We start from the raw sequence: 27,766 nt of genomic DNA, 5'->3' as shown, positions 1-27,766 counted from the left end.
AACAAACGTTTATTAAGAAGTCACCCGAGGATCTTCCGTGCATCCCGGAAAGCGTGAAAGCAGCAGGGAAGGGAGGAACCATGCTACCAGAGCCACCTTATAGGCAGAATGTGCCTAACTTTTTAAGCAAGGTTCCTAGAGGAGTTTTCTAAGCATAGGATAGGAGTACATAAATTCCCCCTCCCCTCTAGGTTCAGGTCCTCGTCTGTTCCATGTTGCCTATGGATTTGGTGCCCAGGCGCTGAGATTTCACATGCGGCAGATCTTAGTGTTGATCCGTGGTCCTGGTGGTCCTGGTGGGCATGGGCCGCAAGGGGGCGGGCACAGTGGACCACGTGGGCCACAGGGAGGAGGGCCACAGGGTGGAGGGCCACATGAGACAAACTTTGGCCCACAGGGGTTGACACATGAGGGAGCCAGGTTAGGCTCCACCACGGGCACACATGGCTTGCAGGTTGGTGGGCAGACGGGGGCACAGACTGGCTCCGGCACACAAACTGGCCGGCAGACAGATGATCGAATGGCGGTCGTGCACTCTGGATCACAGGGGCGATTGGGCAGCCTGGAAAAGAAGAACACATCCATGGTTAGACAAGAAGAGTGTGTCTCTGGAGAAGGCTAGCTTCCCAACGTGAGATGGAGAGAGCAAATGTTAAAAGGAGCTAAAGCAAAGGGTCTTGTGTTCTTGGAGCTGTGGATGCTTTCACAGCGACAGCTTGGTGTGAGTTAGTGTTATTCCTCAAAAGGGCCAGGAAGTGAGCTGTAACCTCAAGATGCAAAAATGCCCATCCGTTGATTTGAACTGGGTGTTTCCAAATAGCTGCTCTTAGGACCACAGCAAAGGTAAGTTGTTAAAACCGTGTTTATGGAAGACAATCTTACTCGGCTATGAGTGATCGCCAAAGAAGAAGAAGTTTCAGGTACAAGTTCCAGGATGTATGGTGCTTGTGGATCCACTCAACTTGTCTATCCTCTGCTGGGGGGAATAGCTCAGTGGTGTCTACACTGACTAACAGAAGTCCTCTAGGATTTCAGATTTGGGTCTCTCTGATGCCTACCTAGAAATGCCAGCTGTTGCAGCTGGGACTGCATTCATTGTTCCATCCACTTTTGTCTCTGGCATGTGGCCCTTGGAAGGTGGACCCGAAGGGAAGGTCCACCTTGGGATCAGAAGGCTCTCTCTGTCTCCCCCCACCCCACTTTATTGGATCACAGCTGAGTTGAGGTTAACATGCCTAAAGCCAAATCAATCCAGAAGAGGCCATTCTGGCATCGACTGCTGCCCTCATCTTACTTACTTGCAGTCTTCTCCTTCCAACATGTTGCGGTAGGTGGCGATCTCACAGTCCAGACGGGCTTTTTCGTCCAGGAGGGTCTTGTACTCGCAGTTCTGGCGCTCAATGTCACAGCGGATTTCGGCCAGCTGGGCCTCCACGTTGCTGATCAGGCACTGGAGCTGGGAGAGCTGGGTGCAGTAGCGGGATTCTGTTTCTTGCAAAGTGCCCTCCAGAGCCCCTTTCTAAGAGACGGAGAAGAAGGCAAGGGAGAGAGAGAGAGAGAGAGAGAGAGAGAGAGAGAGAGAGAGAGAGAGAGAGAGAAATTCATCAGGGCATGTTCTGCCCACACAGCTAAACGAACACAATGGTGCCATAATGCAAGGGTAGCCAACCTGATATCCTGCAAATATTGTTGGACTACAACTCCCATCATCCCTGGCCCTTGGCCTTGCTGTCTGGGGTAGATGGGAGTTGGAGTCCAATAACATCTGGAGGGCACTGACGGGGACTGGCAAAATGCTGATGCGTGTGCATGGGGGGAAGGGAGTCTGGAGTCTGACTTGGGAGACGGGGGCAGTGATTTGTGGGGACCTCTACCAGCCTGGATGCAAAGTGTCAGAGGAAGGGGAAGCTTCAGAGTTAGAGGGTAGAGCAGAGAATGGGTTGGAAGGAGAGAGGGGAAAGGCATGACAGGAGTACGATTCACAAGATAGTGTGAACATGCAAATAGTACTGTTGAACAACGTACCCAACACTGAGCATTCTGGATTCCTACTCACCATGCTCTGCTGAGCCTGTAGGTCAATCTCCAGTGCTTGAACACAACGTCTTGTCTCAATGATTTCTGTCTGGCAGCACTGCAGCTGTTCTCCACTGGAGAGCACCTCCCTGTTGAGCTCTTCCATCTGGTGAATGTTTTAAAAAAGCCCAGAAATTAGAAGGTCACGGGAGTTCTGCCATGAAAGATGGTCAGTGAGACACCTGATTGGGATGGAATTGGCCACTGAGGAGGAGGACCTACCTGTGTACAGTACCAGTCCTCAACTTCCCGGCGATTCTTTTCAAGATCAGCCTCATACTGGCAACGCATCTCGTCCAGGACCTTGTTGAGGTTGCAAGATGGGGCAGCATCCACCTCCACATTGATGCGGTCACCGAGCTGGGAGCGAAGGGCACAGGACTCCTGCAGGAGGGGACAAAGAGGAAGGCAAGGGGAGTATATCTGGAGCCATTTATCATCATTTGCATATCACTTATTCAAAGGGACTGCTGAATATAATTTGGTTGGCTCTTTGATGGTAGATTGGTATTGCAAATCGTTTTCCTGCTTAGAACTTGGATCCTTATGGAATTTTGATTTGGGGAGATTCAGTGGAAGGGGAACACAGATGGCCATAGTTTGGACTGGATGGAAATTTACTCTAGTGGTTGGTGACCCTTAGGGATTTTGCCCTTTACCCATTGTGTATTGGTTGGTTGCATAAGTTGTCCAAAACTCTGCATGTATTTATCCTGGAATGCCCTTATCTCTGTTGGTGGTCTAGATTGTGAAGACCGATCTCAAGGTGGACTGGGTGGGTAGATGTCCCTGGTTTTTTATGTGAACTGGACTAGACCAGGGGTAGCCAATGTGATACCTTCTGGATGTTGCTGGACTACAACTCTCATCATCCCTGCCCACTGGCCATGTTTACTGGGTCTGATGGGAGTTGTAGTCCAACAACATCCAGAGGACCTCATGTTGACTACCCATGGACTAGAAGATGATCCCAGTGCACTTCCAGCTCCAAAGATCTATGCTCCTTCACCCGTGGTTCAGCACCTGTTCTGGGCTTGGTAGAAGAGATGTTTGGGGCATACCTCCTCATGGTTTTTCTTCAGGCACATCATCTCCTCAGTCAAGGACTCGAGCTGAGCTTCCAGGTCAGCCCTGCATAGGGTGAGGTCATCCAGCACTCTCCGAAGGCCATTGATGTCAGCCTCATCCCTCTGACGCAGACTCAGCTCATAATCATACCTTCAGGGGGAGGAAAGACAGATTATTGCAGCATAGCTGAGAGGGCGGAATGTTAAACCTGGACCAAGGACTGCTGAGTACCAATCCAAGCTCCAGTGGGCAGCAGTTCTCGCTTTCTGCTGCGACTCTAAGCTCATCCAGAGCACAGCAAGCCACTGGGATTGCTTCTGCTCAGCAGCGCCTGTGTGGAGACAATCCCCACTGGGAGTGGGACTTGCAGTAAACACCAAAAGCAAGTCCTATTTTCAGCAGGAATCTTTGCAGCCCCAGCTTGGGACCAAGCCCTAGCTTCAATGATTCTTCCTTTCCAGTCCCAAATTTAAATTAAAGTCAATCTGTAAAGGAGAAAAAGAAGAATGATGAGCACACAAATGTGCTCTCAATTCCTCCTCTGAAGTTTGACACCTGGTGATTGATTGATGGGTTGGCTGCCCTATCCAGCTGACAAAGATGGCCCTTGGAGGGTGGGCCAGATCTGGATCCATCTCTGCTTTGAGTAGGTGCCACACACCTCAAGGAGACTTACCTCTAAGCAGACATGGATAACTGCCCTAAGCTTTTGTATTCTAGGTGGCAGGGTGATCAACAAATGTGTGTCTGTGTGTCCATGCCTTTTCTGGTGCATGTTTATGGGGCATAGCTGTCAACTTTTCCCTTTTCTTGCAAAGAATCCTATTCAGAATAAGGGAATTTCCCTTAAAAAAAGGGAAACGTTAACAGCTATGTTATGGGGCTGCTAAAATGTGAGTGATTTTGTATGTGTCTTTTCTGAAATCAAGGAGTGTGATACTATGTGTGCATTCTCTGTGTTTTTGTGGGGGACAGGACAGTTGGACAATTATTCTTAGGGCCTTAAACCTGTTGTAAACCAATGAATGATTTCAGGCTTATGTTGATATGTTCCTGGTACAAAAATGTACAACCAGTTGTCAGAGGACTTCCAAACGGAATTTTAATCTGAGTTCCACTGAACTTCCCCCTTTAATGTGGAAGCTTGCCTTCTTAGCGCTGCTGGCTATCTCTTAGCAAAACAGTCCTCATTTTAGAACTGCCTGGGTCTTTGTAGAAGAGACATCAACACTTCCCAATAATAATTTAGCTTGAAAGTGGTGATCTGGCAACCCTTAGTACTATCAGCAGCCACTGTTTTCAGCCTGGTTTCCCTACAAAACTGCTATCGGTGAGCCCCTGTTCTCTTCCTGGGAATCATAGTAACACAGGCTGGTTTGAATGATACCATGGGTGGGTGGGGGGAGTATGACAACATGCAGGATGAGAGTGGTTGGCTAGCTTTGATCCACCCCTCCGCCAAAAAAGTATCTTACTTGGTGCAATAGTCATCAGAAGCCATTTTGAGATTGTCAATATCCAGGCAGAGTCTTGCATTGTCAGCCTTAGTACAGCAAATCTGGAAAGAAACCCCCCAGAGATATTTCATTTTAATCCAGCCAGATGGATTAGGTGGGAGCAGATGGAGAGCATCACCAAAGGATAGCTCCTGCTGGATCAGGCCAAAGGCTCATTGAGCCCAGCATCCTGTACCTGAAGTGACCAACCAGATATCTATAGAAAGCTCACAAGCAGAACCTGAATGCAACAATGCCCTCTCCACTTGTGGTTCCTAGCCACCAGCATTCAGAGGTCTGCTGCCTCCAACAACAGAGAGAGAACATAGTCATCATCATGGCTAGTTAGGCACTGAGAGCCTCCTTCTCCATGAATTTGTGCAATCCCGTTTTAAAGACACCCAGGTTGATGGGCATCACTACACCATGAGAACAAATTCCATATTGCAATGTGTGACTTTCTTTTGCCTTAAGGCAGGCATAGGCAAACTCGGCCCTCCAGATGTTTTGAGACTACAGTTCCCATCATCCCTGACTACTGGTCCTGTTAGTTAGGGATGATGGGAATTGTATTCCCAAAACATCTGGAGGGCAGAGTTTGCCTATGCTTGCCTTAAGGGCATGGGGGCAGACACCTGAAGGGGGCAAGAAATGAGTCTTTATTTCCCATCATTTCCTTCCTTTCCTTTCCTGGGAAATGATATATAATGAATTGAAAAGGATGTTCAAAATAACGTTTGTGAAAAACAACCCAGAAGCTTTTCTTTGGGGAATTATAGGGACAGAACTACCTAAACTGTATAGAAACTTATTTATGTATGCAACTACAGTGGCAAGAATATTACTTGCCCCAGAATGGAAAGAAGCAGAAGTCCCAGCAAAGGAAGAATGGATACAAAAACTTATGGAATATGCAGAAATGGCAAAATTTACCAGAAGAATAAGAAATCAAGATAACAAAGTATATATAAAAGAATGGAAATTTGTTTATTGAATATTTACAGCCAAATTGTAAACAGATAAGAACATTGGCAGGATTATGGTAATAACCTGCAGTTTTATGAGAGTATATATTTAAAGTAGATGAGTAAATGAGCAAATTAAGTTAATTTGGATATGCAGAAGATATTGGAAAAAAATTAAGGAACTGCAGAAAGTGGGGGGGAGGAAGTCAAGTTTTGAAATGTGAAAATGATTGTAAAATTAGTGAAATGTATAAACCTGAAAAGTATAAATAAAATGTTAAAAAATGAGTCTTCAGCTACCCCTTTAAAGCTTGCATCAAAGGGCAGATCTGAAGCAAGGACAGAATGACTCTCACCCTTTCCTTGTAATGATAATTCCATCTGGCTGGGTTTCCCCAGCCACTCTGGGCAGCTCCCAACAGAATATTAAAAATACAATAAAGCATCAAACATTAAAAACTTCCCTAAACAGGACTGCCTTCAGATGTCTTGTAAAAGTCAGATGGTTGCTTATTGCCTTGACATCTAATGGGAGGGTGTTCCACAGGGCGGGCGCCACTACTGAGAAGGCCCTCTGCCTGGTTCCCTGTAGCTTCACTTTTTGCAGTGAGGGAACCACCAGAAGGCCCTCAGAGCTGGACCTCAGTGTTTGAGCTAAACGATGGGGGTGGAGACACTCCTTCAGGTATACTGGGCTGAGGTTACTTAGGGCTTTAAAGGCCAGCACCAACACTTTGAATTGTGCTGGGAGCCAATGGAGGTCTTTCAGGACCGGTGTTATGTGGTCTCGGCAGCTGCTCCCAGTTACCAGTCTTACTGCCGCACTCTAAAACCACTCTAAAACCAAATAAATCCAGAAGACTCCATAAATAACCAAAGTTTCCATGAAACTGGATAATTGCCCCCCATGAGCCATTCCTTACCTGTTGCTGGAGCTCGTCAATGTTGCAGTAAAAAGGTTTGAAGTCGGTGCACACGTAAGCATTTTCGCACTCATACCAGTCTCGGATCTTGCACTCCAGGTCAGCGTTCTCCTGTTCCAGGCAGCGCACCCTTTCCAGATAGTTCCCCAGGCGGCTGTTCAGGAACTCCATGGTTTCCTTCTCATTGCAGTTGAGGATCCCTTCATTGTGGCTGACAGGGTAGCAGTTCAGAGGGCGAGCAGGAGGAGGGATGCAGGGTGGAGGGACACAAGAGGAGCCCATGCTAGGAGGTGGAAGGCGAGTAGATGTCATGTGGCCCCCACTTCGGCAGCTGTTGTGGAGAGACGAGGCCGTATGGCCTGGAGGGGGCAGGCAGACGCTGGATCGGCGAGGAGGAAGGCAAGGCCCGGGCCGGCAGTTGACTGAGGCAGCGCTGTTTGGGTGGCAGTTTGTCGTGACCCGGCAAGGGCCCCTGAGAGACCCGCAAGTGCGAGTGGCAGTGGTGGCAGCCATGGTTGAAAGGAGCAGCTAGATGGAGGAAATGAGTGAAGAGACCCATGAAACCCAAGTCTGACAGATGATCTCCTTCCTAGAGCTTTTTTATACCATGAGCACTGGGGTGTTAGCTCCTTTACGAGGCTTTCTCCTCGTTAATATTTGTGGCGATTCCTGCCTGGCTTCTCATTAGCCTGCTCGTTACTTGCTTGAAAGACATTTCTTGGCTTATAAATTTGCCCTTCCGCCTCACACTTCACTTGCAGAGTCAGAACTCTGCTTGATGGCTGAGTCCCTGGAATGACAGTTTTTATGGGACGCCACCAAAGCGGTCTGTCAGCATCAAACACCAGCCTTCAGTCCCTGGGCGTTGGTCATTTGAGCAGAATTATGGGCTTGGTGTTTCGCAGTGGGATTGCCCCTTTCCCTCCTTCTGCCCTACTTTGACCAACTGAAAAGCCAAGTCAGGATCTCTGGTAGACAGCAGTCATGAACCTGAGGCCTTCTGGAAATTCTACTCCAGATATCTCCTGCTCTGCCCTCATTACTGGTGAAAGGACACCCAGGTAGCTTCTTCTGCCAGATGTGCGCAGTCTTTACAGCAGAAGAGACTTGCAGATCCTATACTGAGTCCGCCAGCCTTATCTGCTCTCCTAGTCTGCTTCCTGCCTTATTGAACAGGATGTTCAGCCATGGAACAGATCTGCCGGGAATGCAGTAATTGCATCCCATACTGCGGATCATGCATTCAGCAAGGGATTGACATGGAGGACCTCCAAGGTCTCTTTTGGCTCTCTCTATTTGTGATTTGACTTTTCTCTGGGTCAGAAGGCATGGTTTGTAGACAAGGGCAGGACGATCTGTTGTGGTGAGAAGACTGCAGTTGAAGCCAACATTTTACATGCAACTCTGACCACTTTCCCCTGAATATTGGAAGTACTTTGCATTCCATTAAGTACATAATGCAAATGAATGAACTAATGAAATAAAAAAAGCCTTTTAAGTGCAGATTGCTATCCCAGTCTGTATATGTACTGGATTTGAAAGTTAGTTTTTTAGGTTTTTCTCATATATATATATATATATATATATATATATGCATAATAGCATTTTTGTGTGCTTTTACATATGGCATTGTTTATTATTCTTGATGTTTTTGCTGTAAAATCGCTTTTAGATATTTTATGGGGAGCAATTCATCAATGGAATCAAATGAATACTTATATAAATATTATTTTGCTTATTAATTTCTCGACACTGTTATTCAGGAAGAAGGAAAACAGCAACAGGCTGTGGACCAGGTGGACTGTTTCCTCCAGTTTTGCTTCAGGGGAATTATTCTCTGCTTGTAACAGTCAAGCTTTGGCCTTTCCTACTTTAAGGGGACCCTAGTCTTGCTCACAATGTATTTATTGACCCTGCCAACATCCCCCTCAAAACGTTTTAGTGCAAACTCAGTGAGGGTGCTTCCAGACTGTCAGTATTTTGTGGGTGGGATTCAGCAGCATATTGCACGATTGAAGTGGATTGGGTGTTATTGTAAAAGAAATCAAACTTTTTACAGTAAGGAAAATGATGGATTTATGTGGGATAACAATTGCATGTTGCAGCATCATACAACTTCAGAACAAACACTTAGTAAACAATTGATATCGTGTAATCTCCCTGTTAAAGGTATGGTTTTCCCAGTAGTGATGTATGGAAGTGAGAGCTGGACCATAAAGAAGGCTGATCGCCGAAGAATTGATGCTTTTGAATTATGGTGCTGGAGGAGACTCTTGAGAGTCCCATGGACTGCAAGAAGATCAAACGTATCCATTCTTAAGGAAATCAGCCCTGAGTGCTCACTGGAAGGACAGATTGTGAAGCTGAGGCTCCAGTACTTTGGCCACCTCATGAGAAGAGAAGACTCCCTGGAAAAGACCCTGATGTTGGGAAAGATGGAGGGCACAAGGAGAAGGGGATGACAGAGGACGAGATGGTTGGATAGTGTTCTTGAAGCTACCAGCATGAGTTTGACCAAACTGCGGGAGGCAGTGGAAGACAGGAGTGCCTGGCGTGCTCTGGTCCATGGGGTCACGAAGAGTCGGACACGACTAAACGACTAAACAACAACAACAACAAAATCTCCCTGCAAACTTTGTGCCAACGAATCAGGGTGAATGCTCAGCATCTGGAAGTGACCCAAGTCTCTAATTAAAGATCTCTAGGTAGTTCGCAAGCAGAAGTGTGGAAAGGGGCAATTACAGTATGACAGTAAAGTAAAATGTGGGGTGAGAAACATCAAAGTAAAATCTTGCTGAACTATTTTTTTTTTACTAGTGAGTCAAGATTCCAAGAGATCAAGCAAGACGTAGTGTTAGTAGAATGGAGACCAAGAGCTCAGTTTGCAGATATAATTCTATCCAACTACAGGTTTACATACGCTTCAGGTTACAGACTCCGCTAACCCAGAAATAGTGCTTCAGGTTAAGAACTTTGCTTCAGGATGAGAACAGAAATCGTGGTCTGGCAGCACGGCGGCAGCAGGAGGCCCCATTAGCTAAAGTGGTGGTTCAGGTTAAGAACAGTTTCAGGTTAAGAACGGGTCTCTGGAACGAATTAAGTACTTAGCCCGAGGTACCGCTGTATAACGAAAGAGAAATCCTATGCATAAGGTGTGTATTTTCACTCCCATTTCCTGCTAGAATAGCCAATGTATAACTTAGAATGACAGACGTTCTGCTGGAGAAGAAATTTGGCTGGATCTACACACAGGAAAAAACCACATGCTATAAATAAGTCATAAATTAAATCATTATAACAAAAAACCCACTATGTAAAATTGCATAGACAAAGTTTTTTTTGCTCTACAGCACCATCTGGTGCCACATTTTTACAATGCAGTTACAACAATATAACTGACTGAGTGTAGCTGAGTCCTTTGTGCCCAGAAATTGCAGCACATAATTTTTAAATGCAGGAGGCTGTCAGAGCTTGGCTCTCATCAAAAGGCACATGCACTGAACTGATATTCCCCATGCCTACCCCACACATCTGTACAGGCAGGTTAAATTTATTTAATGGTACGGAAAAGAAATGCGAGCACATGTTGTGATGCATTCCCCCATTCATAAATGCTTCACATACCACAGATCTGGAAGTAGGGGGTGCACAAGACATAAGCCAGAGTAGGGATGATACATAGAAATGTTATAAATAGCAATTGTTCAGTATAGCACTGGTGAAAACAGCAGGGGATTGAGGTTGGTGTGTGCATTGGCTTCCTGTATTGGTTGTCAACTGTGAGTCAGGAAGACGGGCTCTACTCAAAGAGGGATCCTTCCTGGCATCTCTACCACCAGCTGCTGCAGAAAACTGCCTTGGTGTGCTAAGACTTGATCCAGGCTAAGTTAGACCACATTCACACCATACATTTAAAACACGGTGATACCGCTTTAAAGAGCCATGGCTTTCCTCAAAGGATTCTGGGAGCTGTAGTTTGTTAAGGGCATTCAGAGTTGTTAGGAGGCCCCCGTTCCTCTCACAGAACCCTTACAATTTGCAGAGTTTCCTGGGATGAGGAACTGACTGTTAAAGTACTCTTAGAACTGTAGCTGCTCCTAACCACTGTTAGCACCCTTAACTACAGATCCCAGAATTCTTTGGGGAAGCCATGACTGTTCAAAGTGGTATAATGATGTTTTAAAAGTACGGTGTTAATGTGGCCTTAGTTGCATTTATGAATCAGCAGGAATGAAGTTGTGACTATCTGGTCCTGTTGACTTACAGTGCAAGTCTGTTCAGGTCTACTCAAAAGTAAATCCCATTACGTTTAAATCGAGATAGTACCAATCTGTCAATTTTGGTTTCTCTCAGTTTCCAAGGTTTCCCCAGTCTTAAATTTCTACCTCAGTTTGCAATTTAAAAGCAAAACAAAAACTCCACAACACGTTTTCTCAGAATGGATACGTTTGTACACATTTCTGCAAAGTGATTTCCCTTAAAATAACACATTTTGCATGCCATTTTCAACAATATGTGCAGTTTTATGGACACTTCCCCAGTATATATGCATTTTCTGTATATGCTACCTGACTGAAAAACTGCATTGCAAAATTCAGAGAAGTGCAAATTTGAAGGGTGGCTGTGTTTTTGATCCTTGTACTGTTTCAGAAAGCGCAAATCAGGTCAGTTGTCTCTAAATGAGAATCAAATTGAATTTCTCCCCTATCTGTACTGTTGATGAGGCTTCCTCCCTGATAAGTTAGGACTGCCGCATTAGTTTGGACACAGCCCATTATGAGTAGGCTGTCTTCTCCACATGTTAAGCTTGGCTCCACCCCCAATTTCTTATTGGACCCTGGGTCAGCTATAAGAAGCTCTTTGCCATGCCTTGGTCTACAAAAGAGCAAGAGGCTGCTTAAAGCTCACACTATATTTTCTGTGTTACAGCTCCCTCCAGAGCCTCCCTTTTTTTTCTGGTGACTGGGAGGGGCCGCCAAGACCACATTGAAAGACCTACATTGGCTCCCAGTACGTTTCCAAGCACAATTCAAAGTGTTGGTGCTGACCTTTAAAACCCTAAACGGCCTTGGTCCAGTATACCTGAAGGAGCATCTCCACCCTTATCGTTCAACCTGGACACTGAGGTCCAGTGCCGAGGGCCTTCTGGCGGTTCCCTCACTGCAAGAAGTAAAGTTACAGGGAACCAGGCAGAGGGCCTTCTTGGTAGTGGCACCCACCCTGTGGAACTTCCTCCCATCAGATGTCAAAGAAATAAACAACTATCTGACATTTAGAAGACATCTGAAGGCAGCCCTGTTTAGGGAAGTTTTTAATGACTGATGTTTTAATGTATTTTTAATCTTTTGTTGGAAGCTGCCCAGAGTGGCTGGGGAAACCCAGCCAGATGAGAGAGGTATAAATAATAAATTATTATTATTATTGTCACTGTTTTGCTCAGCCCTTCTCATTCCCGAACCCTGAATTATCTTTTGTGGGCAGATTCTTAGGAAAGGATCTCTGCTCATTTGGTCTCAGATGAACCATTCAGCAGCCTTCTGTAGTAGCTGGCTTTCTCAGCAAGGCTTGGTGCACCCAAGCCACCCAAATACCTGTCCTCGGTCTTGCTACATCTCAATACATCCCACTGCCAGATCCAGACAAGACTGTCTGCAATCAGCTGTGGACTAACTAGAAATAGCTTTCACAAGGCAGAGCAGGTGCGACCTGGGAGTGTGTCCCTGTCATGGATGAGCCTCTGTCCCTGGCTTGATTTGTGCTTGATTCTCCATAATTTGGACAATTGGTATCAATCAAGAGGCGCCCCTGGGCATATCCATGGGCTGCAATCAATCAGCTGCCGAAAGGACTGGGATTGGAGCTTTGAAGGTATCTGAATGTGGGTTTTTTGGAACTTGAGAATCCTTACAACAGTTGGAAAAGGAAGGGGGAGGACAAGGTGCTTTGTGGTTTCATATGGTTTTCAAATGGTCTCCTTCTTGCTGTCCCCTGCAAAATGAAAGAGACGTGAGTAGCTGCTGTTATGCTATTCCGTTTGTTACCTCGGAAAAGAGGGGGGAGGCTTTTTTTAAAAATTATTCTTATTGAGATTTAAGATCACCAACCAACACCCACCAACAAAACATCAAATCTTGTTACATATGCGCCTGCAGCTCTATCCCATCCTCAGATTCCTACTTAAAAACCCGAGAAGCAGGAGAGCAAGTCTGGGCGCCGCTGGGAGCTCCGCCCCCCAAGGTATTCCCCTTGAGGTTTTGAGGTCTGTAGAGCCCTTACAGACCTCTAAAAAAAACCCCACGCTGCTCGGAATTACCAGAGCGGTCATTCCGCGCTTCTCTTTTGATGTCCGTGCTAAACCGGAAGCCCAAGAGGGGGGAGGCTTTTGATTTATGCTCAACAAGGAATTTAACAAGGTTTTACTATGCCCTCCCCCCTTGACCGAGGCTGAATGGACTTTATTAAAAATTATTCCTGGACTGGACCAGGAGTGCTGTTGGTGCAGTGAAAAACGAATGAATGGCTGCTGGACAGATCTGGTAAAGAGGTTGAAATTGAGACAAGATCTTGTTTTTAACTGTGTGCCAAGGAAGAACTCCAGAGCAGAATTTTAATGGCGGAGACTGGACATGCACTCTGTGAGTTATTTATGGCCGCAGCTCCTACACTAGTCAGTAAACAGTGGAAGGAATGGAATACGACCTTGTACCATCCAGATAAACACTGCAAATAACTGAACAATGGAAGATAGTAATTAACTCTAACAGCACACCAGATCTGGAACAACAATGTATATGAAGGACTACAAACGTGAAACAGATTACTTATTTTTAAGATGTAACGGAGGTGCTGTTTGTAAGCTGAAAAAAATGGCCAGTTGGAAGAATGTTTAACGGCTAGTGAAGGTTGTCAACTGAACTCTAAATAAGAAATGATGTGGCAATGTGAGGAAATGAAGATGATCATATGTTCGGAACAGGAGTGGGAAACTTGATTTTAAGGAATTGCATTAAATTAAATTAATTTGGTTTGGTTTGTAATAATTTGGAAAATTAATAAAAAATAATTTGGGAAAGGAATGTCTTTCACAGCCTTCCCTTTGGTTTCATCTGTACATTTATAGACTGGGAAACTGCTGGACAGCATTTTGCATATAGAAAATGTGTTCTTGCATTAGTACTTAGAATTTCATGGATACAAATGTTAGCAGAAGTAGTTCATCGTTTGGGGGCTGCAGGAGACCAGGCAGAGGGCCATCTCAGTAGTGGCCCCTGCCCTGTGGAACACCCTCCCTTCAGATGTCAAAGAAATAAACAACTATCTGACATTTAGAAGACATCTAAAGGCAGCCCTGCTTAGGGAAGTTTTTAATGTCTGGCATTTTAATGTATTTTTAATCTTTTGTTGGAAGCCTCCCAGAGTGGCTGGGGAACAAATATTATTATTGTTATTTTGTTTGGAGCTTGAATGTCCCTAGTTAGTGGAAGTATATCAGTGAGCATCACATTCCAATGGATGAGAGCAACTCAGGATTGTTAAATTCATTTATTTTAGTGTTGTGGAAGATGTAGGACTATGCCTGAGCAAGTTTTTCTTTTAGGGGAAGAGCCTGAAGAACTGCTTCAGATAGGTGGCAGGAGGTGAAGTACTGGGGCTTCTTGGCAAATTAAAAGTAACAAGTCATCAGGCATCCACTTGAGAATTTCCAGCCATGGTACTATGATAGTCTCAGATAGGCATTTCATTTCTCTTCTAGCCTATACAGTGGTACCTCGGGTTACAGACGCTTCAGGTTACAGACGCTTCAGGTTACAGACCTCGCTAACCCAGAAATAGTACCTCGGGTTAAGAACTTTGCTTCAGGAGGAGAACAGAAATTGTGTGGCGGCAGCGCGACGGCAGTGGGAGGCCCCATTAGCTAAAGTGGTACCTCAGGTTAAGTACAGTTTCAGGTTAAGAACAGACCTCCAGAACTAATTAAGTTCTTAACCCAAGGTACCACTGTACCTACAAGGCCAGAAAGAGGATGTCATACCCCTTGCCTCAGGGGCCCAGTATTGGCCTGGGGAAGACTCTGGTTCAGATGATAGATAGCCATGGTCAAGATCGCACTATTAAGTTTTTGTCCTTGATGCTATAACTGGCACACATCCTTTTGTCAGATAAAGTTAAATAACCAGAACCAGTAGCTTCTAAGCAAGAAATGATAGAGGCTAGCACAAATGAAAGACAACATAAGCCAACATTTCTCCATGCGATAGGAGGAAGACAAACAAAGGTTTATTGAAAATGCTGATATTTCATCCCAGTGGCTGAATCACTGTTGAAGTGAAGCGACTCTTTGATATGAAAAGTTAACATAGGCACCGAAGTACTGAGGCACGATCAAGAAAGCAGAATATTAGCCCTGAAAATATGTGCAGTGGCATAACAGAATGAAGATTTCTCCCTTCTGCCTGGACGGATTGGCTTCGTTTTTGATGTATTGTTGCCTTAGAGGGTGAGGTGCTGGACTTGTTCCCGAGACGATATGATCTTCCCATCTTTAATCTCCTCTGTGATGGTGCGAATCTTTTTGGTGATCTGGGGGACCGGAGCACAGACTGGAGGGGGACATTCTGGCACACACGGAGCCCTAGGGAGCCTGAGGTTGCCAAGAGATTAGGGGTGAAAATGGGAAGGCGAAATTTGGCACAACATGATTAATCCCGTAAAGCTGCCCCTTGTCCTCCCACCCCTGAAAATTTCCCCCATCTTTTCCCAAATAGGAGCAATGGTGGTGCCCCTTAATTTCTGAGTCCACACACAGAATAAAAAGGAAGACACTGCTTCCTGTTGCTGCTGAGTTAACTAAGGTCACAACTTTATTGAGTAGAGGAGATCTGCATGCAATTCTGTCAGACTACAATTTGCATTCCGGGGCTTGTTGGACTACAACTCCCATGAACCATCTTGCCCGGGTCTTGGAATCCAATTACATTTCTAGGGCTCACATAATGCTTTAAGTCCCAGGCATTGATGAAGGCAAAATGGCAGCCAGGATGCCAGCAGCGTTGCTGTCACCACCACTTGCAACAGTGGCAATAACAACAAAGCAAAAGAGGCTGTGCTATTGCTGCAGGTAATGGCTACCCCCACCTTAAAAAAAAAAAAGTTGCCAAATTTCTCCAGGAGGAGAAGTTCTGCAGCAGATTCTCCACCTGGTCAGCATTTTGTATCTTCCATTTTGTGCATTCTGGGGCATTGGATGGGTGGGTGTGTGGAAAGTGGCCACCATGAAAATGGTGGACAATATATGGAGAAAATTCTGGAAAGTGGTCTTCTTTTTCTGAGGTTCTAAGAAAAAAACCAACAACTCAAGAAGTCCTGAGATATTAGAATGCCTCAGATCTTTTTCCCAAGTGGAACCCCACATTCACTTTGAAATGAGGCTTTAGTTGACATCTTCAGGTGGCAATTTTGATTGATGGTCCAGCGCCGAGGGCCTTCTGGAGGTTCCCTCACTGTGAGAAGCCAAGTTACAGGGAACCAGGCAGAGGGCCTTCTCGGTAGTGGCATCTGCCCTGTGGAACGCGCTCCCACCAGATGTCAAAGAGAACAACAACTACCAGACTTTTAGAAGACATCCGAAGGCAGCCCTGTTTGGGGAAGCTTTTAATGTTTGATGCATTACTGTATTTTAATATTTTGTTGGAAGCCGCCCAGAGTTGCTGGGGAAGCCCAGCCAAATGGGTGGGGTATAAATTGTTGTTGTTGTTGTTGTTGTTGTTGTTGTTAAACACAAAGGCCCAGTATTGTAACCCTGTGGCTGGGCTGTACCATTTCATACCTTACCGGGTCCTCGCTGCGAGATCACATTCACTCGGTGCTATACCAGCTGCACTGGCTCCCGGTGGAGTACAGGATCAGGTTTAAGGTGCTGGTTTTAACCTTTAAAGCCCTATACTGCCTAGGACCTCATACCTACGGGACCGCCTCTCCTGGTATGTCCCACAGAGGAACTTACGATCTTCAAATAAAAACACCTTGAAGGTCCCAGGCCACAGAGAGGTTAGGCTGGCCTCAACTAGACCCAGGACTTTTTCGGCCGTGGCTCCGATCTGGTGGAACACTCTGTCACAAGAGACCAGGGCCCTGCGGGACTTGACATCTTTCCGCAGGGCCTGCAAGACAGAGCTGTTCCACCAGGCCTTTGGCCAGGGCACAGCCTGACTCCCTCCTTCAGCAATCTTCGCGGAGCTCTGGCACAATGGTTGCCATTGGTTTGATTTGAATTAATTTTATAATGAATGATTTTAGTGTTGTGTTGTGTTGTACTGTTGTACTGTTTTATTGTTGTTAGCTGCCCTGAGCCCGGCTTCGGCTGGGGAGGGCAGGATAGAAATAAAATTTATTATTATTATTATTATTATTATTATTATTATTATTATTATTCAGACTGCAGGCACGGCCCTACAGAACTGAATGGAATGCTTCTCAATACAAATCACACAGCCGCCCAGAGTGGCTGGGGCAAGCCAGTCAGATGGGCTGGGTACAAATGATTTATTATTATTATTATTATTATTATTATTATTATTATTATTGGTGGTTTTCTATTTGTAGGAAACTTGTTATTTGTTTGTTGGAACAGTCCATCCTGCCACCTGAAATTGTACAGTCCACACACAGATTTACCACCTCAGAGAGAACTTCATAACTTTTAGACCTCACTTTGTCTAATGCTTGATAATAACTAACTAGCTAACAAACCAATTAACTAGCTAGCTAACTAATTTATTTATTTATACATACATACATCACCCATCTGGCTGAATTGCCCCAGCCGCTCTGAGCGGCTTCCAACACACATAAAAACATAATAAAACATCAAACATTAATAATAACAATCTGATCCAATGCAAAAAAGCCACAATAACTTTAAAATATTCTACTTATATCAAAATAAAGCGATACTCAATAATTCATTAGAATCTAATAGTAAACAGTAGAAAGAACAACAACCTTAAAATGGAGCTGTACAAACGCAATGCCCGTTTGAGTTATACATACTTGCAATCTTCTCCTTCCAGCAGACGTCGGTATGTTGTGATCTCTGATTCTAGGCGTGTCTTGACATCCAGGAGAATCTTGTACTCGTGGCTTTGGCGCTCCATGTCACACCGGAGGTCTCCTAGCTGACCTTCTATGTTGCTGATCAAGCACTGGAGCTGGGCCAGCTGGGTGCTATAGCGGGCCTCCGTTTCTTGCAGGGTGCACTCCAGAGCATTTTTCTGAGAGGGGAATAAGAGAGATAATTTTGAATGGAGAGCAGGATGATTTCTCTTCTTTATGCACAGTCAACTGATCTCATGTTTCTAGGCCTCCCCAGGTAATAAGTTTCAAAGAATCATAGGCCTTGAAGAGGCTACGATCCAGTGATGGGAGAAATAAACAAAATGAATATATCCTCTCCGACCTTCCTCAACATTCCCACAAAATTCATGTCAGGTTATTTTTCAAGAAAACTATTTATGTAGACAAGGCATGGAGTGTTGCTCCTGGAGGTAGCAGATGGTCATCTGGGCTGCACAAGGCAAGATCCTCTCACACCCACCCACCCCCAAATATTATCCTCTTGACTCACCATGTTTTGTTGGGCATCCAGGTCAATCTCAAGGGCTTGGACAGTGTGCCTCAGCTCAATGATCTCTGACTGGCAGGTTTGAAGCTCTTCACCACTGGAGATCACCTGCTGGTTCAGCTCCTCCATCTAAAACAAGCAGGAAAGTAAAAAGGATAAGACAGGGAGGGCATGCACCTCCATTTTAAGGTCAACCACTGGTCCTACATTATCTCTTAGAGATGACTTCTCAGGATACCCACCTTAGAAGTGAACCAAGTCTCAACGTCTCTGCGGTTTTTTTCAGCCAGGCTCTCATACTGACTCCGTATCTCATCCAGGATTTTGTTCAGGTCGCACGACGGGGCAGCATCCACCTCCACATTAACTCTGGCCCCAAGCTTTGAGCGCAGTCCGTTTGCTTCCTGGAGGATGAGAAGGCCCATGTTTCATAATGCACATTTCTGGGTGGTCATTGTTTGATGTGGACCTCTATAGCAAGGAGTGAGTAAGAGACACTGTACCTCCATAGAGGGTTTGATTTAAAGCAGCACATGAGAGAGGCTAACTCCTCTTTACACATGCTGTTTTTCTCCTGCTACAGCACCTGCCACACTATGTTTCTCTATCCATTCTAGTTAAGATGCAGCTGGGAATCCTGATTTGTGTCGGGTGGAAGGAGAAGCTGTAGACACCTGGAAGTGTTCAGTACCCCCTGCCAACTGCCTCTCTTCCTCCTCCCATTGCCTACTAGAGGAATTGTGATCAGAGTACCCAGACCCATGTTTGCCACAAGTAAGGTGGCCTAGTGAAAAAGAGGTTAGGGCTCCTGCCCCTTTAATGATGGGGTAGAAGAGGGAATTCCAGCAGGTGTAGCTTGTTGGACTCTGGAAAACCAGAAGAGGAAAATCTCAGGGAGAGTTCCATAAACATGGAGCAGGTGAGGGCAGCTTAATCTCTCAATGTGCCCTCAATGCTTCATTTTTGGTCATCTGCTGCTATTATAGAGATATTATCAGTTGATCCTCAGCAACAGGAGTAGCCAATTTGTTGCCTTCCAGATATTTTGGGTTGTTGCTCCCGTTATCCCTGACTATTGGCGAAACTGGATGGGATTTGTAGTACAAGAACACCCAGATAGTGCCATGTTGGCCACCCTTCTCAATACAATGATGGCACGCCTATGAAAGGAGACCCTCATTTGCATGTGGAATGTGATTGTGTCTACAACAACACAAGGTGGCATTTTGTCACCTTTTCCCCAGCGAAAGTTTGCTACTACCTCCTCATGGTTCTTCCTGAGACAAATGAGTTCCTCCTTAAGGGATTCAAGCTGAGCTTCCAGGTCAGACCGGCATAAAGTCAATTCATCCAGGATTCGGCGCAGCCCATTGATGTCAGCCTCAACACTCTGGCGAAGAGCCAGCTCTGTCTCGTACCTTTGGAACAGTAAATGTTAAAAACAACAAGCACAAGGTTCTTTTCTATTTCAGCATGGAAAAGAAGAAGCAAGGAGTCGTCATTTGTGGGGAAGGTATGAGGGGCCTTTCCCAGGTTTATAATTTATTTACCGTATTTTTCGCCCTATAGGACGCACCGGTCCATTGGACACACCTAGATTTGGGGGGGGGGGGAATAAAGGAAAAAAATTTTATTTCCCCCCCAGGTGCGGGGCTGGGGTGGGGGAAGCCCTAGCTTCCCCCTCCCCCAGCCCCCAGAACGGGACCCAGAGCGATGCCGAAGCTGCGTGCAGTTTTGGCATCGCTCTGGGAGCTTGCGGGGCTGGAGGAGGGGGAAGCCCTCCGCCAGCCTTCTAACCATGTCTGTCCCCCTGCGCCTCCCCGCTGTCCCCCGAGCTTGTGGGGCTGGCAGTGGGGCTCTCCTGAAGCCTGGAGAGCGACAGGGGTTGGTGCGCACTGACCCCTCTCACTCTCCAGGCTTCAGCGAAAGCCTGCATTCGCCCCATAGGACACACACACATTTCCCCTTCATTTTTGGAGGGGAAAAAGTGCGTCCTATAGGGCAAAAAATACGGTATTTTATTTGACTCAAGCATAGACCACATTTTTAAAAATGAAATTGCAGGAGAAGATGTGGGCTTTCTATTATTTTCAATCATAAGAGTCTTCTATTGTTCCAATATTTAATATTTATACATTTACCTATTTATATTTGGTAGAATTGCTGCAAATGAGTTATGATTACTTAGTAGGCTTTTACTTTATTGGGATACATTTCTCCAGCTTTTAAGCATTTATATCAACTTTGAAAATGCATAAGATATATTCTTATTATGAAGCAGTATAATAGGGAGATATTTCATTAAACCGTAATATCTACAATACAGTAAGACTGGTATTAAAACACCAGAGGCCCAAGTAAATTTGAAATCACCTCTCTGCCACGAGTTCTTGCTCTGAATAAGATGGACTTACTTGGTCCTGAAGTCGTCAGCAGCTAGGCGAGCATTGTCAATTTCCAAGACCAGCCTGGCATTGTCCGTCTTGGCGCACAAGATCTGGAGAACAAATTGCGGAGCTGTGAATTGTTTTTAAAGTTGCAAAGAAAGCAGGGGGCTACAAAGTTAGGGAGAGAAAATCAGAGTGATTTCTCCAAAAGGGCTGGGGCTGGAACATTATTAAAACTAACAATAGACAAGTGGAGTTCTTATGGATGCTACTTTTTAAAACAAAAAACAAAAAACCCCCACCAACCCCTCCCCACACCCCAGACATGGCCAACCAAAAGGAACAGGTGGCTGGGGCAGGTTATAATGTTTGAGGCTTTTTAGCTTAGATAAACAGTAAGGTGGGAGCATGAGAGAGGTGCATAACATGGCATAAAGGACGTGGATAGGATGATGCTTTCCTCAGCATCTTATAATCCTAGAGCTCTAGGCCATTCAACGGATGGTGTAAGAAACAGAACAGACAAAACAAAGGACCTTTTCCTGCACAGACAGGACATAGCTAAACCAAGCAACTTGCTACCACAAGATGTAAGAATGGGGGTTCCAATTTGGATGGCTTTAAAAGGGGATTAGGGATGTGGGTGGCACTGTGGGTTAGGCCACAGAACCTGGGACTTGCCGATCAGAAGGTCGGCGGTTCAAATCCCTGCGACGGGATGAGCTCCCATTGCTCGGTCCCAGCTCCTGCCAACCTAGCAGCTTGAAAGCATGTCAAAGTGCAAGTAGATAAATAGGTAAGGTAAGGTAAGGCTGGAAGGTAAACGGCGTTTCCGTGCGCTGCTCTGGTTCGCCAGAAGCGGCTTAGTCCTACTGACTACATGACCCGCAAAAACTGTCTGAGGACAAACACCGGCTCCCTCGGCCAATAAAGCGAGATGAGCGCTGCAACCCCAGAGTTGGTCACGACTGGACCTAATGGTCAGGGGTCCCTTTACCTAAAAGGGGATTAGACAACATTGTGAAGAATAAGGCTGTCCATAGTTAATACAGGTGGTGCAAAGGGTCAGTGCATCTGGCTTCTAACCAAAAGGTTAGTGGTTCGAGCCCACCCAGGGATGGCTGTGGGCAGGATTCCTGCACTGCATGCAAAATATTCACGACGACCGTTACCTGGTGCTGGAGTTCCTCAATGATCTTGTAATAAGATTGAAAGTCGATGCAGACGTAGGGGACTTGGCATTCATACCACTCCCGGATCTTGCATTCCAGGTTGGCGTTTTCCTGCTCCAGGCAGCGCACTCTCTCCAGGTAACTGGCCAGGCGGTCGTTCAAGCACTGCATCAGCTCCTTTTCATTGCAACTAAGGATCCCTTCATCGTGCCAGCCGTAGCTTCCAAGAAACCCAGGCCCAGGTGAGCAAATGCTCCCAGCTCCCAGCTTCATGGAAGAGGTGGAGATGCTCCTGCTGCCAAAGGCCAGGCTTGGTGCTCTGCATGAGCCGGTGGAATGGACAGAAGACATCCGAGTTAGAGCCCCACCCTTGACAGACCCAGAAGATATGGTCTGAGCATAGTACTTGGAAGCCATGGCACCAGCTGGGAAGCCAAAACCTGGGTCACTTGAGCAGATCTGCGCAGCTTAGATAGCCTCAAATTTGCAAGGAAGTGAAGCTGTCATTCCCCACTAGTGGGTTTTTATACTCCACATCTTGGGTGTTGCCAAGCCAGTTTCTCTTGGGAAAGTTTGTGCCAGCTTTCCTCTCTACATCTCACAGCCTGTGGTTTAACTGCCCATCAGGAGGCATCTTCCCCATAAAAAAAATCCAAACGGCTTAGATAAGTCAGGACTCATCATTAGCAATTCCTCACCATTTACAGTGTTCATTTTATAGCATCATCAAAGAGATCTTTCATCACCATTAAGCAGCAGTCGTTAATGGAGCATGGGGATCCCAAGTAGCAACTGTTGCGAGAGAAGTTACACTTTTGGGTGTCTTTCTGGATTCTTACAACAACAAATCAGTTGTAAGCATGTCTACTAAAAATAATAATAATATGTCCCTTTCAACTCAGTGACTTACTTCCTAATGAATGCAGCCTGAAAAATTAGCGATTCTCCCAACAGCTGCTTCCTGCAATAAGACCACAACATGTAACTTTCTATCAACCCTGCCCTCCCCTTTTCATAGAATGATGTGGACTGGTATTGTGGAGGTATGGTAACATGGAAACACTCATCATTGAGAAGTGATCCACAATGGACCATCACAATGATCCACAATGGATCACAACAGGAACATCTACTTCTGATGTAAGACATTCAAAGATTTGACAATTAAACGGTGTACAACGTTTAAAAATAAATGAAATCAACACATAGTCTGAAGACTTGTGAACTTGAACAGTTGCCTTCTTTCAGACCAGGCATAGGCAAACTCGGGCCCTCCAGATGTTTGGGACTACAATTCCCATCATCCATGACCACTGGTCCTGTTAGCTAGGGATGATGGGAATTGTAGTCCCAAACATCTGGAGGGCCGGAGTTTGCCTATGCCTGTTTAAGACCATGAGACAATAAGAAGAACCCCATTGGATCAGCCAAAGGACCATCTTGTCCACATCCTGTTCTCATAATGGTCAACCAGATGCTTATGCAAGACCTAGGTGCAACAACGCTCTCCCCACCTGTGAATCACAGCAACCAGCATTCAGAGGCATACACCCTCCAACAGTGAAGGGAGAACATAGCCGTCATGACTAGTAGCCATTGCTAACTTTGTCCTCCATGAGTTGGTCTAATCCAAGTTGGTGGCCATCATTCCATTTTGAAGGAACAAATCCCACAGTTTAACTGTGCTGGGTGGAGAAGCATTTTCTTTGGGTCTGCCCTGAATCTTCCAACATTCAGCTTCATGTATGTCTCCAAGTTCTGGGAGAGAAAAAGTCTGTCTATCCAATTTCTCCACACTACACACAATCTTATGCACTACTTGACTTTATATACACTAAAAAAGCCCTGAATCTTGTAACCTTTCATTCAATTTGTCTCACATTTAAGGGCGAATCTGCCTAATCCAGGGGTCAGCAACCTTTTCCAGCCATGGGCCGGTCCACCGTCCCTCAGACCATGTGGTGGGCTGCGCTATATTTTGAAGGGGGAAAAAATGAACGAATTCCTATGCCCCACAAATAACCCAGAGGTGCATTTTAAATAAAAGCACACAGTCTACTCATGTAAAAACACGCTAATTGCCGGACCGTCCGCTGGCTGGATTGAGAAAGCGATTGGGCTGCATCCAGCCCTCAGGCCTTAGGTTGTCTACCCCTGGCCTAATCCATGCCTTCCAGAACAAGATGCAAACCAAAATGCAAGCATCCTTTGATATCTGCACTTCACCGAATTTTGCAATGTCACATAATGTGTACAAAAATGCACACACTACTGCACAAGTGTGCACATACAAAGTTGCAAAGATACATTATTTTAGGGGAAACTGCTTTGCAACAAGGTGTATGTTGAGGAAAGTTGCATACAAAAATGTGCATATTATGAGAAATTCACACTATAACGTGGATGAATTTTCATTAGGATTCTTTTCATAAAATTTCAAACTGATGAGGAAATGTGGAGAACAGAGCTTAAGATTGGAAAAATCAGCAATGAAGAGAAACCAAACTGGACATCTTTGCCCATCCCTACTTGCAAGTCTAATAAATACACCAAGGGTGTGGGAAAAGGCAGACAATTGATGCTGGCAAAACCGGCCTTTGTAAAAACATTTTATATGCTTCTCCTGTTAAAGATTTCAGAAGTGTCTTAAATCTTTATAAGCTTCTCTCTTGAACTGCAGAGGTGCACCTGTCTGACAGGTGGAGTGTTTATATACCTTTTAATAGCTAACAGTATAAGCCTAGCACTGTCTGCTCTGGAGTAAGTCCCATTGGTTTCGTGTGGGGCTTACTCCCAGATAAGTGAGCTTAGAATGGTGTCCTAAAGCATAATATATCACTTTATTTTACAACATTACTCATCAAAAAATTACATTAGCCAAGCAGGCAATCTTTATCTAAGAGAATGAAGGGGTGCAGGTCTGCATTCACCAAACTTCTATTCAGAGTAAACTAATTGTAAAAGCTATGGTTTTCCCAGTAGTGATGTATGGAAGTGAGAGCTGCACCATAAAGAAGGCTGATCGCCGAAGAATTGATGCTTTTGGATTATGGTGCTGTAGAAGACTCTTGAGAGTCCCATGGACTGCAAGAAGATCAAACCTATCCATTCTCAAGGAAATCAGCCCTGAGTGCTCACTGGAAGGACAGATCCTGAAGCTGAGGCTCCAATACTTTGGCCACCTCATGAGAAGAGAAGACTCCCTGGAAAAGACCCTGATGTTGGGAAAGATGGAGGGCACAAGGAGAAGGGGACAACAGAGGACGAGATGGTTGGACAGTGTTCTCGAAGCTACCAGCATGAGTTTGACCAAACTGCGGGAGGCAGTGGAAGACAGGAGTGCCTGGCGTGCTCTGGTCCATGGGGTCACGAAGAGTCGGACACGACTAAACGACTAAACAACAACAACAATTGAAATTAGTGACTCTGAGTTAGTAATGATAATTAACTTCAGTGGGTCTTTTCTGAGTAGGGCTAGCATCAGATACAACCCACAAATCTCACATTTAAAAAGAGGGATATAAAGAAATTAATGGAAGAACGGAAATTAATGCTCTAGCAAATGAGCATGTTTAGATTCCTGTCTCCCAGCCAGCTGTCAGATTATGTTCTTTACAAACAGGTCAGTCTATTTATCAGCCACCAAAAATCTGTTCAGTCCCATTTCCACATTAATTTTTTTAAAAAGAAAATGCTTTAAAATTATATTTAAATTTTGCTTATATACTTATTTGCCCCCCCCCCCCGAAAGACATTTATGTGTATTTCATCCAATGATACACAATTTTAGGTGGAATTTTATGCCTTTTTGAGCTGAAAACAGCAACAGAAAATATGGAGAATTGCAAAAAAACCAAAGGATAACTACCTTCCAACCTGCACATTGGTCCATGGCCTACAGATCATGTCACTTCGAATCTGAATCCACAAAGAGAGAATTCCTCAAGCAGCTCTTGTTCATTGTCTCCTTCATGTTCATAGTTCTCACCTTGTCCACTGGCTTTATTCCCTTCTGTGCCTCAAGCTGTAATTTATCTTCTGGACTGTATATCTTATTGATGCACTTTCCTTTACAAACCAGGAGAGCTCAACACCATATTCAACATGAGATCTTTTTAATGCACCTTTGTTGCTCAGCAGTTCGGCCGCTTTTTGTGACTGCATCATATTGAGCAGCTGGGGGCATTTTAATCAACATTCGATCCAAATGCAAGCCCAAATTTATGAAGTTTTTTTTCCACAAAAAAGGAAAAAAAAGATCTGTTCTTAGTGAAGAGTCTGGACACATCACTTAGTCCCCAAACTAGGGACCCACTGAGCATTTCTATGGGTTGATTACAAAAAGGTCAAACAGCAGTCTTAAGTAATAGAAACCCATGTTTTCCTCTAATTGCATCCATAGAATGGTTTATCACCAGTTGGGCTGTATTCCAAATATCCACGTCATCCGCATCTGTAAGAACAGCATCATCCAGCAATAATTTTGTTGCCGCCTTGATTATTGCAACCATTCACAACATCTTCGAGTGACAACCCACCAGTTTACTTGAGAAATAGGGTACCACATTTTCATAGAAAGAAAGGCAACTATATCCTGGTTCAGAGAAGCAACAGGAATTCACCCAAAATTTGCCATCCATTGTGTTTAGGTTCTGCCAGCACACTTTGCTCTTCAACTCCATTGTTGTCTTACCCCAAAAGAGGTCTCAATTTTCCTCTACTGACATCAGCTCTGTGTTTTCATTGCCAGTCTTCTTCCTCTTAAGACACCTTGAGAGAATATGCTCCTTTCCCCCTCGACACTCTTGTCCTCGACTTTCATTTGTTGTCCCTCCTGCTATTAAGTGTCATTTGAATTGGTGGCTGTATAATTTAGATGTGATTTTTTATGACATTCCCCATAAAGGGCGATATGCATTGGGTCGTGTGTGCTGACTCAGGAGTAGCAGCTGAGCTGATGCGGGTAATTTTTACAAGTGATAATGATGTGCCTCTGAAAGCCCCTTGTTTTGTCTTACCTGGCTGCTGGAATGCAGATTGGATAACATACTATTATTTTTTATTAGCTTGCCAACACTCATATTTAATACCCGAGAATGCGCCGAGCTTCCATGAACAGGTGCTAACATACATGAATCATTAAGATTTTGTAATAATGTCCTTATAAAAGATTGAAGGATGCAATCCCTTATTTCAGTTCATATCTGGAGCTTGTCATTTTCATTTGTTTTATCTGAGCAGTCAGCTGCTATTAACTCCTTGAATCGGGCCTTACCTGGGTTGTGTCTAAAAGTGAAGCATTGCCATCATCGCTCCACACTCAAAACCTAGTTTTGCATATCTGTTATCTTTTGCTTATTTCTTATACTGTTGGTTTCTTGGTGACTCTTCCATCAGCAACGATTCCAAGGCAGCATAAATCAGCCAAGAAAACAAATATTATGCATGCCCACATTTGAGAGACAGTGCGGTGTAGTGGTTAGTGTCAGACTAGGACCAGGGTTTGGAATGATGTTGTCCTTCAGCTTCAGCGTCCAGCACTGCCACCTAAGGGCTGCTGTAGAATTGCACCAATCGTTTATTATAATAAGGAGCAGGTACAGTGGTACCTTGGAAGCCGAATGGAATGTTCAGAAACCAAGGTGCAGCTACCGATTGGCTGCAGGAAATTCCTGCAGCCAATCGGAAGCCGCAGAAGCTGCGCTGGACGTTCGGGTTCCAAAAGAACGTTCGCAAACCAGAACACTCACTTCTGGGTTTGCAGCATTTAGGAGCTTAAACATTCAAGTGCCAAGGCATTTGGCTTCCAAGGAATGACTGTATTTGGTAGACAGCCTTTATGTTGCTCTGGCTTTTCAGCTAGCCTGGAGAATAATAATAATAATAATAATAATAATAATAATAATAATAATAATAATAATAATAATATCAGCCATGTGGCACAGCCATTGCTGTGATTCAAAATTACACAGAGGCATGACAATGAAAATGCTGCTGACCTGTGCAAGGTTCTTTGATGCACCCCATTGTTCAAACTGACTTTCCCATTTTATAGACCT

General features: G+C 44.9%; 1 protein-coding gene across 1 annotated transcript; it reads right to left on the bottom strand.

Moving 5' to 3' along the window:
* On the bottom strand, positions 1–27,240 carry LOC308461954 (uncharacterized protein). Its single transcript, XM_080979124.1, has 16 exons — positions 25,576–27,240; positions 21,708–22,499; positions 20,563–20,645; positions 19,410–19,566; positions 18,391–18,552; positions 18,152–18,277; positions 17,578–17,798; positions 15,035–15,169; positions 10,153–10,159; positions 6,529–7,056; positions 4,620–4,702; positions 3,138–3,294; positions 2,299–2,460; positions 2,057–2,182; positions 1,299–1,519; positions 1–562 (listed from the first exon to the last, which is right to left on the bottom strand). The coding sequence occupies exons 2-16, from the start codon at positions 22,122–22,124 to the stop codon at positions 250–252; spliced, it is 2,898 nt and encodes a 965-aa protein (XP_080835250.1). The 5' UTR covers positions 22,125–22,499; positions 25,576–27,240; the 3' UTR covers positions 1–249.
* Between the last annotated feature and the right edge of the window lie 526 nt (positions 27,241–27,766).

Source organism: Podarcis pityusensis (genome assembly GCF_964106645.2).
Source record: "Podarcis pityusensis genome assembly, chromosome: 13".
Lineage (NCBI taxonomy): Eukaryota > Metazoa > Chordata > Lepidosauria > Squamata > Lacertidae > Podarcis > Podarcis pityusensis.
This window is presented reverse-complemented; position numbering and strand designations above follow the sequence as displayed.

Excerpts from the sequence above, each read along its gene's own strand:
- LOC308461954 (XM_080979124.1), bottom strand. The coding sequence starts at position 22,124 with ATGGCTTCCAAGTACTATGCTCAGACCATATCTTCTGGGTCTGTCAAG. Across the intron at positions 2,183-2,298 it reads AGGACTGGTACTGTACACAG|ATGGAAGAGCTCAACAGGGA; the intron begins GTAGGTCCTCCT and ends AACATTCACCAG. Across the intron at positions 563-1,298 it reads TTGGAAGGAGAAGACTGCAA|GCTGCCCAATCGCCCCTGTG; the intron begins GTAAGTAAGATG and ends CTTCTTTTCCAG.